Raw genomic sequence first — 12,603 nt, forward strand, 5'->3', positions numbered from 1 at the left:
TCGGGTCCTGCCGTTCGGATTGACCTCCGCCCCAAGGGTCTTCACCAAGCTCATGGTAGTGGTGGCAGCGCATCTCAGGAAAGGGGGGATTCACGTCTACCCCTACCTGGACGATTGGTTGATCAGGGCGCGCTCTCCCGAGCAAGTCCTGGATCATCTGTCTGTCACCTGCCACTCCCTTCACAAGCTGGGCTTCTCCCTCAACTTAAAGAAGCCCCACTTGACGCCAACTCAAAGGCTCGAGTACATCGGAGCAGTGCTCGACACGTCCCTGGGGCAGTGTTTTCCTCTCCAGGTGAGGCCTCATCACATTCAGCAGATGGTGCACAAGTTTCAGCATGCCCAGAGTCTCCAAGCGTTCCAGTTATTGAGATTACTTGGCCTCATGGCATCCTGCATTCTTCTGGTGCAAGAGGCCAGGTTGCGGATGAGATCTTTGCAATGGGCACTCAAGCTCCTGTGGTCTCAGTCCTCCGGCAGGATGTCGGACCCTGTTCAAGTGCCGTCCTCGGTCGCCCAGGACCTTCTGTGGTGGGTCGTCGAAGGCAATCTGATGAAGGGGGCTCCATTTTGGCTACCCTGGCCGGAGGTGACGATCGCGACGGTCGCATCCCTCATGGGATGGAGAGCTCATGCCAACGAGTTGACAGTCAGCGGTCGCTGGTCTCCGTCGGAGTTCAGACTCCATATCAATCTGTTGGAGATTAGGTCCCTCAGGCTTGCCCTGAAGGCTTTTCTGCCGACTTTGTGAGGAAAGAATGTCCTGATCCTGACGGACAACACAGTGGCCATGCACTACCTCAACAAAAAGGGCGGGGCAGGGTCACTTCCTCTGTGCAGGGAGGCGATGCAGCTCTGGTTCTGGGCAATCCAGCAGGAAGTTTCGATCTCGGCAGTTCATCTGGCCGGAGACGAAAACGAGACGGCGGACGCTCTGAGCAGGCAGAGCGCGATCTCTCACGAGTGGGAGTTGGCTCAGGAGATTCTCCTGGAGATCTTCGCCCTTTGGGGACCCCTCAAGTGGATCTCTTCACCTCCAGTGTCAACCGGAAGTGCGAAAGGTTCTGCTCGCAGGAATTTCCTCCAAGAGGAGCCTTAGGAGACGCGTTCGTGGTGGAGTGGTCATTCCCACTGCTGTACGCGTTTCCTCCAGTCCCCATCATCCCGCAAGTGCTGCAGAGGTTATGAAGGTTCGGTTCCCGGATGATCCTCATTGCTCCGGCATTGGCCCGGAGGACGTGGTACCCAGACCTTCTCGACTTGTCCGTCTGCCCTCCACGTCGTCTTTCCTACGGAGACGATCTGCTCTCACGGGAGGGGGGGGGATCAGGTTCTCCATCCAGATTTCAGATCCCTCAACCTTCACGCTTGGTTTCTTAAAGGTTGAGGTACAAGGATTGGGACCTCCCTGAAGACATGATGGAGGTGTTGCTTTCGGCCAGAAGGCCCGCAACAAAGTCCCTGTACCGTTGCCGTTTGAGAAAGTTCTGCGACTGGTGCAGGGTTAAGAATGTGGATCCGTTTTTAATGTGACATTCCTGTGGTTCTGTCTTTTTTGCTTTCTTTAGCCCACAGTGGCTTGCAAGTGGGTACCGTTAAAGGTTACCTGGCGGCGCTGTCCATATTTAAGCGCTCGTCTGAAGAGTGTTCTTATTTTAAAATCCCTGTAACGCTCACCTGATTCTCGCAGAGGCGCCGGTCTTGACTGGGCGACTACCGTATCTTCAAAGGTGATGTGCAGCACCCGGTTGGCTCTTTGGGCTGGACCTCTGTGCCCTGTATGCCTGACGTGCAGAGTAAGATGTCTGCAGATAGAAAATACGGGGTTAATGAACTGGGGTTATTGGGGTGTCCCTATCTCTTTCCTCTTCTCCTCTCCTGTAGACCCCCACAGGTTAACGCTCTCACCTTAGGTAAGTGAATGCCGAGCTCTCCATCTGCCTCGGGGCAGGGTGCTGTAACCAGTTCCTTCACTGGATAGGTAGCGCAGGCCTCTTGACTTCAGAGGTCTGCTGTCCGTCGTTTACTGCACGAACGGTAAGTTTCGAGTAACTCAAATGTCTTTAAAGTCTTGAATAATGATGTCTCTTGTTTTGCAGGGTTCCGGCGATGGCAGATGACGGGCTGAAGTGAGTTGAAGATGGAGCCCGTGTGATGAATAGAAGCGCCTGGAAGCACGTAAGTAAGCGCTTGTTGCCAGCTTCACGATGCGCTCTAACTGTCTTTTTATTTTGCAGGTACAAGTTCGGAGCGGCTGCAGGGTGCCGGGATACCCACTGGGTTAGATGTGGAAAGGAGTAATGGCACGTGAGTATTAAAGTTCCCCAATGTCTTTAAACGCACCTTGTTTTGTCTTTCAGATGCGGGATGCAGCGCCGACGGCCTCCGGAGCGTGCGAAGAGTTGGTAAGCTTTTGTCTTTCAGATGCCGGAATGCAGTGTGAAGACCTCCGGAGCGCACGAAGAGTAGGTAAGCCTTTGCCTTTCAGATGCCGGAATGCTAACCTGTTCTTTCTTGTCTTTATAGGTGTTGCTGAAGACTGGATTCAGGATGGTAAGCCTTTTTCCTTTCAGATGCCGGAATGCTAACCTGTTCTTTCTTGTCTTTATAGGTGTTGCTGAAGACTGGATTCAGGATGGTAAGCCTTTTTCCTTAGGCCCAGGACCGGATGCAGAAGACACGATGAGCGTACTGCTGCAGAGGGTGCAGAATAACGCAAAGCAAGATTCATCCACCGGGTGTGGTTTAAATAGCCTCCTGTAGTGCTTAGGTGTCTCCTTCCACAGCCACGCCTAAGTAAGAAAAGAGTTCCTGCCTTCCAGAAGAGTTCCAGTGTTCTGAATCTAGGGAGTGGCTCCAGCCCCACCCAACAGGAAAAGTAGTTCCAAACAGAAGAGGATCAGAGGCTCAACTGGCAGGCAAATAAGCAGCATGGTCTGCTGCAGGTAAGTCCACCCAAGCATTATGAGCCCGGCGCTTCAAGCGCTGGGACTGGGCATATTTATGAGCCTGGTGCCACTGGCGCCAGGACTGGGTCCAAAAGGTCCCAATTGGGACTGGTTAGCACTCGGAACCTGGGTTATGGATCTGCTTCCAAGGGAGTTGGAAAAACCCTGACCTTTTGGAAGCAGAGATCATGACAATCCCTTTAATTTCTCAGTTTCTAAAAGGGCTCACTAATGTGTTCCCTACGTCAACTTTCCAGGTGCCCGGTTGAGATTTGAACATTGTCCTCAAGTTTCTGATGGGTGCTCCGTTTGAGCCTTTCCATTCGTGCCCTTTGAGACTGTTAACTCTTAAAACTGTATTTTTGGTTGCGGTCACTTCCGCTCACAGAGTGAGTGAGTTGCAGGCACTTTCAGTTAAGCCACCCTTCACTGTATTTCATAAGGACAGGGTTGTCCTTAGAGTTCGTCCTTCCTTTCTTCCGAAGGTGGTGTCGGAATTTCATTTAGGCCAGAAGGTTATTCTTCCGGCATTTTATCCTCCTCTGCATCCTGGTAAGGAAGAGGAGAGGCTCCATAGGCTCGATCCTAGGAGAGCTTTAAGCTTTTATATTTCACGCATGTCCCGGGTCAGAGTGGACAATCAACTCTTCATTAGTTACGCTGGAAAGCGTTTGGGACGAGCTGTGACTAAGCAGACTTTGTCTCGCTGGATTATTCTGGCAATTTCTGAATGTTACCGCTTGGCGGGCAAGGACCCACCGGTCGGCTTGCGGGCCCATTCTACCAGGGGTATGGCTGCCTCTACTGCCCTACAGAGGGGTGTTCCTATTCGTAACATCTGTGATGCAGCCACCTGGGCTTCGGTCCATACTTTTGTACGTTACTACTCCCTCGATTCCATCGGTGGGCAGGATCTGGCCTTTGGCAAGGCGGTCCTTTGCTCTGCAATTTGATTGGGCATTCTAAATTTCTGTATTCTAAATTCCTTTCCCACCTCCTTGCATTGGTACTGCTTTGGGAGTCTGTCATAGATATGGAATACGTCGGAAGACCCGATTCCCTCAAAGAACAAGTTACTCTCTTACCTGGTAACGTTCTTTCGATGAGATGGTCCGACGACGTATTCCATATGGCTCCCTCCCTGCCTTCCCCGCTACAGATTTTCTTATGCGATTGCAGCTTACGTTTCCGCAAGGCTTTGTGTGGTCAGACTGGCAGAAGACTGGTGCCACACGTTCTGGGAAAAAACTACAACTGAGGCTACGGGCGTCGTGCGTCCTACTTATAACATCCAGTGACGTCGGCCGTCAGAGGAGGTCCTTGAGAGCGGTGTATCGATGTCATCGACGCAGGACGCAGACGCCGTAAGATTTTCCGAAGCAGCACAGCTGTGGTGATTACTGTCATAGATATGGAATACGTCGTCGGACCATCCGATCGAAAGAACGTTACCAGGTAAGAGAGTAACTTGTTCTTCTAACTCCTTCTCCTTATGTTTTAGGTCAGCCAGGACCCCTCCTTGTAGCCCCTTAGACTTTGCTATAGCTACCCCCCTCATCCCCACTTTAAAGGCCTCCCAAAGCGTACCTGCTGAATCCACACTGCCAGTATTGATCTCAAAGTAGTTTACAATCTCCTCCCTCATATCCTCCCTAAAAATTGTGTCTTTTAGCGCCTCTGCTCTGAGGCACCATGTCGGAATCCTTGCTCTCGGGGGTCGATATTGCCACCCCAGGATTAATGGCGAGTGTTCTGAGAGGACCCTCGCTTTGTATTCCGTCTGCGTAATCTCTCATTAGCTCCTGTGTAGCAAACATATAGTCCAACCTAGTATGTAGTATTTGTGGAGCTGAATAGTGTCTCTCTTGGGGGTGGTGTGACCTCCATACATCCTCAAACCCGAAATCCTCCAACAATGTCTGCAGCGCTTTAGCGGCTGGGGCAGGTCTATCCATTTTACCATCTGATCTGTCTACCTTAGGGTTTAACACGCAATTAAAGTCTCCTCCCCAAATCACCGCCCCTCCCACGCACGTGCTAAGTTTGCTACACAAGGTTCTAAAATATGCTGCCGTGTTCTAGTTCGGGGCATACGTATTTATAATGCTTCTCTCCCTGTTTTCCACCAGTCCTCTCATTATGACCATCCTCCCGTCCGACTCCATTGTCGTCTGTAACAGCTGAAACGGGACATGCGGCGCCACCCAGATGATCACTCCCCTAGCATAAGCCGAATATGAGCCCACTACAGTCCCCCTCCATTTCTTCCGGATCATCTCCATCTTATCCTGCGTCAGGTGAGTCTCCTGCAGCAGGGCTATATCTATTTTCTGTCTGTGTAGGTACAGCATAACCTTATTCCTCTTTAGATAGCTATTAAGCCCTCTGATGTTCCAAGTAATTATCTTAAGATCCCCCATGACTTGTTAGGGTCCCGCTCCTCCCACCACAAGTGCAGTCCAAGACCAAGTGTATTTCCCTTCCGCGTAGGCTCGTTTCCCAACTTAAACTTCCCCTAACTAAAAACACATAAAACACCCAAACCACCCTCCCTCCTACCTCCCACCTGCCTTCCCTTCCCTGCACCAACTCACTCCCCCCTCATTCCCTCCCCCCTCAGCACCCTCCCCAACTGTTGCCCTGCTCCATCCCTGGATCTCAGGCACCCCCGCATCCCTTTTCTGGCAATAGCCTGTACTCGCGGCTCAGCAGGGTGAAGTCACCCTAATGGCTGTCCTACGACTACTTCCGGGGGGTAGGTTGCCTTCATCTTGCTGCTCCTGTTTGCTTTAAATTCGACGCGCTTAGTGCTACCCAATTTACTTTTGCATCTTATATTGTGGTCCAACAAGTCCAAGAATCCCATATTGCAATTTTCAATATTATCTGTCTTCGCCCCTACCCTGTTTTCTGTACCACTGTCTTTTCCAGGCCTCCCCCCCATCCTGTTATTAAACATGATGTATCCCCATCACTTATCGTGATCCTCACGATCTTGCTCCTCATGTCGGTCCGGGCATCCCTGCATGTCCAGCCATGCCGCCGCTTCCTCAGGGGTATCAAAAAAATACGCCCTACTTTTATGCAGGACTTTGAGCTTCGCAGGATACAAAAGCATGTACTTGATTCCAGCTGTGCGCAGTCTCCTCTTGACCGCCACATAGCTATAACGCTGCCTCTGCACCAGCATGGTTTAATCAGGATATACTGTGATGGTTGCAGATGCCCTCTTTATCGTTCCACCTTTGCGAAAATACTCCAAGATCTTCGCTCTGTGTCTTTGTAGTTCAGGATTTTTGCTATTATTGCCTGAGGGGGGCCCCCGGGTCGTGGTTTCCTCATCAGGGCCCTGTGCGCTCGTTCAACAGTAAATCATTGTGAAAGCTTGTCGGCTCCTATCTCTTGCAGGATCATATTCTCCACATAGTCCGTGGGGTCCTGGCCTTCCTCCCACTCTGGCAGGCCGACCACACGTATGTTGTTACGTCTCGCTCTTCCCTCAGCCTCTTTCCCTCGGTTCTCGAGGTTAGCCACCTGTTGCTTCAGTATGTGGACCTCCTTTGCATTGCTTGTGCTGGTTTCTGTGTTGGTTTTTACCGCGCTCTCTAGGCCGCTTGTTCTTTCCGCCAGCGCTCTCACATCTTGTCGCAGCAAGGTGACCTCTATTCCCACTGCATCTATTTTGGTTTCCAGGGCAGTTCTCAGGTCCGCCATTGCTGTCCCCCATGAGGCTTTTAACTGTGTGATGGCTGTTAGGATCAGATGGTCCTCTTTTGCCGGGGTACCTTCTACAGACGAGGCTACCGCGCCTTGTGCCGGGCCAGTAGGAGTCTGTTGCGTCTTGGCAAAAACGTCCATAGTGGGCTGCTTGCTCTTGGCCTTGCCTCCTCTCACCGACATTGCGCAGCCCTGTTTATACATCAAAGTCCAGCTCTTCTGTAGCGTACAAGTCCTGCTTCCCCGTTCTTCTATGGCGCCACAGGGATAGTTGGTGCTTGGGAGTATTGTCCTCCAGAGGGCTGCAGTAAGCGTTAGTATGCACTGTCTGTGCTGTGCCCCGAGTGGATTGTGTCCCCCGTCTTTGACTGTTGCTATGTCTGCCGTTAGGCACTCTCTGGCTCTTGGCAGGACCTCTTGTCGTCTGCACGTTCTATAGCCTGGGAGCCCGTGTTAGTGGTCATACAGGTCCTGCGGGCAACATCCTTGGTCTGGCTCATTTCTTCATACCATGTTTTTACAGCCGTGGTAATCTATGGCTTACTTGCTTGTTTCCTGGGGCCGTTAAATGCACCTGTCTCTCCGCCGCTGCTGAGTCTCGGGCTCGTGTGGTGTCCTGTGCCATCCCGTTGGTGAAGGCCCGTATCCAGGTGTTGGCGTTTAGCGTGCCTATCGCCTTTATTTTCTTCCTTCAACTAGCAAGCACCCCGGGTAAACCAGCTTCATACACAATCCTATTCCTGTCTTGCCTTCTTGCCCTCGCCAGTATTGTTCAATGCTGTGTGTTATCCCATTCCCTTGCCCCCGAGTTCCGTTGTGACACTGGGGGTTTTGGGTCAAGTGTGGCAACGTGTTTCCATGGATCAGACCTCATGGCGTGGGTCTCATTTTCACTTTGGGGTTGGACCTAAGTATAGGTGTTGCGGTCCTCAGTTTGGCAATCCTTGGGTAGGGGTGTGCAGGGCTGGGTCTGGCAAATTCTGGGGCGATTGATGTGTCTAGTACGGTGCTGAGGCGCCTGCACCACCCTCAGTGCTGTTATTGTTGAGGGCGTAAGCCTCTGTCCTTGTGCGAGTGGACCCAGGGCAACCCAGCTCTTTAGTTCGGGTACCTTCCAGATGTGTTTTAGCTATGGACACCTCGTGGGGCCTTGTGGGCAGTGGGGGGAGGACCTGCTTGCCTATGTCGGTCTTCAGCTCGGCAATCTCTTGTTAGGCAGCGTGTGGAGCCGGGTCATATGGGGTCTAGGGCAAAATGGTGTGTTTAATGCTGCGACAGGACGTCCTCGCTGCCACCTGTGACTGTATAGGGCGGACGCTCTGGGCACCGGGTTAAACCTGCTCTTTAACCAGGGGGTGATCCCTTCAGTGTGTGTCCGGAGCGGTTGCCTCACAGGGCTCTATGAGCAATGGTAACATTACTGGGATAATGTTACCATCAATATTGAATGATTTCAAATTGTTGCTAAGTTTAGTCTAGGTATTGAGCCAATGAGAAGAAGCTCTGTCTTTTCATCGTTCAGACAAAGGCCTTGAGTGGCCATCCAGGCTTGGATAATAAGGTAGATTTTATTAAGCATGGTTGAGTCAAATGTTGTGATTTCCTGTGATGGGGTTGGGGATGAGAATCTGAGTGTCATCGTCATGCTTTAAGATTGGCGGTGAGCCAGGAATTTAAGTGTGCACCAGACTTGCCTTTGCACAATTTCGGTGGTGCTATTTTGTCAATGGCGTGTTTCATAGTATCGTTGTATAGCTCTACTAGAGCTGAGGGGTCAGAACTATTGGGGGTAGGGTTGGTAATAGGTAGGAGATACAGTATTCGTTTCTCCACTGTCATATTACGCTTGCTTCTGGTGTGTGCCGGGGGCACAGATTGGATGTTCGAATTAAGTAGGAGACTGTTTTTTGTAGGGTGAAGGAAATGAGATGATGGTCGGTCCAGACAAAGGGTTCAATGGATATAATGTTGATATCACAATTTAGATTGGCTAACCAGTCTCGCGTTCTTTCTTTATTATGAGTAGGGGAGTTGATGCAGTGGGTGAAGCCTAGTTCGGTGATGGTGCTGGCGAGTACTGAGGCATTATCGTCTTTCGGTTCATTGAGGACTAGATTGAGGTTTCCTAATAGTATGATTTGTGAGCTAGGTTTCGGGTTTGTGGTGAGTAGTGAGGTAATATCTTCCTCAAAGGTTGAGATAGGGCCTGGTGGTCTGTATATAAGATGCATGGTTAAGGCACGTGACGCTTTGAGTGGCAATTTAACAGTCAAGAGTTCTCCTGTAGGGAATCGGTGCTGTGGGAGGGCCCTTAGTCCTAGTTTGGTTTTGGCAATGAAGGTGATGCCGCCTCCTCGGACAGTCGCTATATCCTTAGTAAGGTGTAGTTTTCTGGAATAGGTAGTGTCAAGATTGGGCCCGATGCTGCATGCAGCCAGGTCTCAGTTATGGCTAGGAAGTGTTGTTGGTTTGCTACAATGAGGTAAGCAATTTCTAAGGCGTGAGCTACCATGGATCTGGCATTTATTAATAAACCTTTGATGTGTGGGATGTCAACATCAGATCTGTTAGGCGGGAGGCACGCAGTTATTTGGTGTGATAAATTCTTGGTGGGATTATCGTTGTTAGACTTTAGTTTATCTTTCTTCTTGAGTGAGAATGGGATGACATTGTCGGTAGTTGGGTGGAGTTGGAATTTTTCCAGTCTAGATCCCAACCTAAGGTACCTAAGGTTAGTGGAGCATGGCTGGTTAGGTGTGGGCCTAGTGGCAAACCGTTGACAGTGACTATTAAAGGAATTCTGTGTCCATACATTATATTTATTTATTACATTTATGTTTCTTAATTTGTTATTTTAGGCATTCTTTAATGAGAAGACTACAAAAGGGGAAGCATGCCCATTGGCCGGGGCTGTATTGCTCACCCATGGATTTTAGGGCTGGTGAACAGTTACGGGCAGTCTGAAAAGCCAAAGGCAATGGCAGCAAAGGTGGTTAAAGTAAGTTTTTGAATTTTAAGACCAAAGCATTTAGCTTTTTAGTCAATGAAATGTGCAAAACGTTGTTGTACTTAATATACAATAGAGCCTACATAGAAGCCTAATTTACAGCATCACGCATAGCGTAATGTATGATCATATATAAATCTACATATCTATCAATAAAAAAACCTTGTTTAAAGTGACATTAAGTTTATTTAATTTAACACAGCAAAACCCCAGAAATGTAGCAGTTCTTGGAAGCAATGCCATCTTAACTCTGTGTTCCCTGTTGCTCAGCCCATGACCACAACGATAACATCACAGATTACATCATGCATGATATCACCAATAACATCACTTATGAGGTCATCAGTGGCTGTAACTAAATATGACATTTCTAGAGGGGAATCATTGTATACATATCAATGGACTCAAAAGCTGTATTAGATTTAATTTTACTGGACTATCATAATGACACAGGAAAACTCACTAGTATTTAGACACCACATAGGCAAATATGGTTTGCCTATTGTTTAATATTTTACTTCCAAAAGTGCATTTGCGTGAAAAACAGTGAAACAAATATTAATATAAAACATTGGAATGTACACTTTCCAAAAAAACGGTATGAGCAGTATATGATTGAAAAGTTTAAACATATGTCAAGAAATACAATGAATACAATAGGAATTTATTTGTAGGTCTTTTTATTATTAAAAGACCAATAACTTTATCTAGACTTAAATATATGTTTATGATTTATAATGTGAAAAAGCAAGAAACATTTACATTATGTATTACTTTGCATTAACATCTGACAACAGGGACACCTTATGGGTTAAAATTCATAAAAGGGAAATGTAAACAAAATCACTTTAAAAAATATATGAACAACTTTTAAAATTAAAATACATGCACAGTACTCTATTTATAGTACTCTTTATACTTGTTATAGTATGAATATCAATGAAAACATTTCTTTGGTATAGAAAATGTGCTTGGCTAAAAATGCATATATTGGTTTAGGAGTGATTTAATAATCGTAACCTATAGTTTCATTTATAAACATCCTACTTTACAGTATGGACTTCTTCCTCAAACATAGACATAGTATAAGGTATATTTTATAGATAGTATAAGGTATATTTTAACAGTAATGTACACATGACTCGCTATATATACAGATGAACAGCAATGACACAAGGCCTAGTAAGATAGTTGTTTTGTCCTCCTTATGTCCTCCCTCCCTTGTCTTGTCGCGCTTAGAAACACTTGTGTACAGGCGCATTATGCATAACATCATATCATCGCCATTGATCTCATAAATGCTGTCATCAGTGATGTCATCTCTGACATCATTGTGGTCATGAGCTGCGTAGCAAAGAACAGGGAGTAAACGTGGCATTGCTTCCAACACCTACCGGATTTCTGGGGTTTTGTTGCATTACCTCATTACCTTAGCTTCACTTTAAACAATGTTCTTTTACTGAATTTAAAATGTTTTATTATGCTATACATTCTAATGTATATAGGTCTGTTGTTCTGATATTTATGCCCTTTTCACATTTCTGATGTCTTTTTTCTTTTAAAATAAATTACTGAAATATTTTTCATGTGTTCAATAATTCTGTTAAAAAAACTAATAATAGTACACATTGGTTTTTAATACTCTGTAAACTGACATTATCTTCTTTACTGTATATGTTAATTTTTGTACAAAGGTTTTGATCTGCAGAACAAGAATATTGAATAAAAATATGGATATGTTGATAATTGTGTAACATTCAGTAAGCATATCTAAGAGAAATCTGTATGTACCACCTGTTTGTGCCTATAATACCAGTACTGCTAAAATAACATGTATTCTTACTACCCAACTTTCTATGGTTTATAATTTTAATAATTTGGCTGAAAATTGGAATAACTATGCATTGGAGAGAAAACAAATTCACATAAAATAATTCATATTTCCTTTATCATTCAAACTGAACATGGGATTAAAAGAGAGTTGCTGTGGTCTAAAATACAAAAAGAAACGTGAACTAAGCTTCCCTTTTACATATATTCTTCTTACACGTTCCTTTTCTGTCCAAGGTACATTTCTGTTGATTAATCACTGCATTCTGCTACTTTGTGGTGTTTATTAAGTAAATTAAATGAAAAAATCATCAATAAAATCACTTCTATACATTTTAACCAAAAATACATTCAAATGTATTCCTTCAAGAAGTACACTTTGTAAATTTCAAAAACCATCTTAGACATACATTTCCCATCATACAGCTTTTCTAATCCTAAATTTTTTAAAAAAATATTTTTTTAAAATGCATGATATATGAAATACAGAAAGTTTAATTAACCGATTATAGGGCAACCTGGACACTCATTTTAAATGTTACCTAAGTTTTACACAATATTAAGTAAATCGAATTATCTTCTTTTATTTCAGGCAGTTTTATTGTTCATGCCAAGTTATAGTAGTACATAATGGAACAGTCTGAAACATCCTCAAGCATATTGCATGTACAAAGATGCACAGGAGCTCTGTCACAGTAAAAGTTCTTCATAAGTCATAACATTGTTTTTTAAATTAATACCCCATACTGGGTAATCATTTCTAATGTGTAAAACTAGATCATCTAATTTTCCCCAAAGAAGAAAATATCAATTGTTATCTTTTGCAATTCTATTTGGGAGTTAATCTTTTGGTATAAGCGTACATCCTCAATTGGGCTGCCTACACACTTTAAAAGACTGTTCAAATCTTATCATTTAGAATTTTTTATATGCTCATGAAGCAATTTGCAAAGCAAATCTTTCAGTGGTAATGTTCTTAATTTCAGATCTATATTCATTTTCATTTATATTTTCCTTGTCTGTTTTTCGACATATTTCTTTTTTTCATACAGAAACATTATTTGTAAATACCCCTTCCTTACACCCACCAATACTACGAAA

General features: G+C 45.8%; 1 protein-coding gene across 6 annotated transcripts in view; it reads left to right on the forward strand.

Moving 5' to 3' along the window:
* The window catches only part of ACD (ACD shelterin complex subunit and telomerase recruitment factor), a 1,158,043-nt gene that overhangs the window by 87,449 nt on the left and 1,057,991 nt on the right, over positions 1-12,603 (forward strand). For 5 of the 6 annotated variants that reach the window (XM_069613510.1, XM_069613508.1, XM_069613512.1 and 2 more), the window contains one exon: positions 9,524-9,663. In XM_069613510.1, coding sequence (XP_069469611.1) covers positions 9,559-9,663 — 105 coding nt within the window. In that variant the 5' untranslated portion in view covers positions 9,524-9,558. Of the gene's footprint in view, positions 1-4,921; positions 5,246-9,523; positions 9,664-12,603 lie in introns of those variants that run through there. The other variant, XM_069613509.1, reaches the window with a different exon arrangement.

Source organism: Ambystoma mexicanum, chromosome 5p (assembly GCF_040938575.1).
Source record: "Ambystoma mexicanum isolate Mex_15411 chromosome 5p, UKY_AmexF1_1, whole genome shotgun sequence".
Classification (NCBI taxonomy): domain Eukaryota; kingdom Metazoa; phylum Chordata; class Amphibia; order Caudata; family Ambystomatidae; genus Ambystoma; species Ambystoma mexicanum.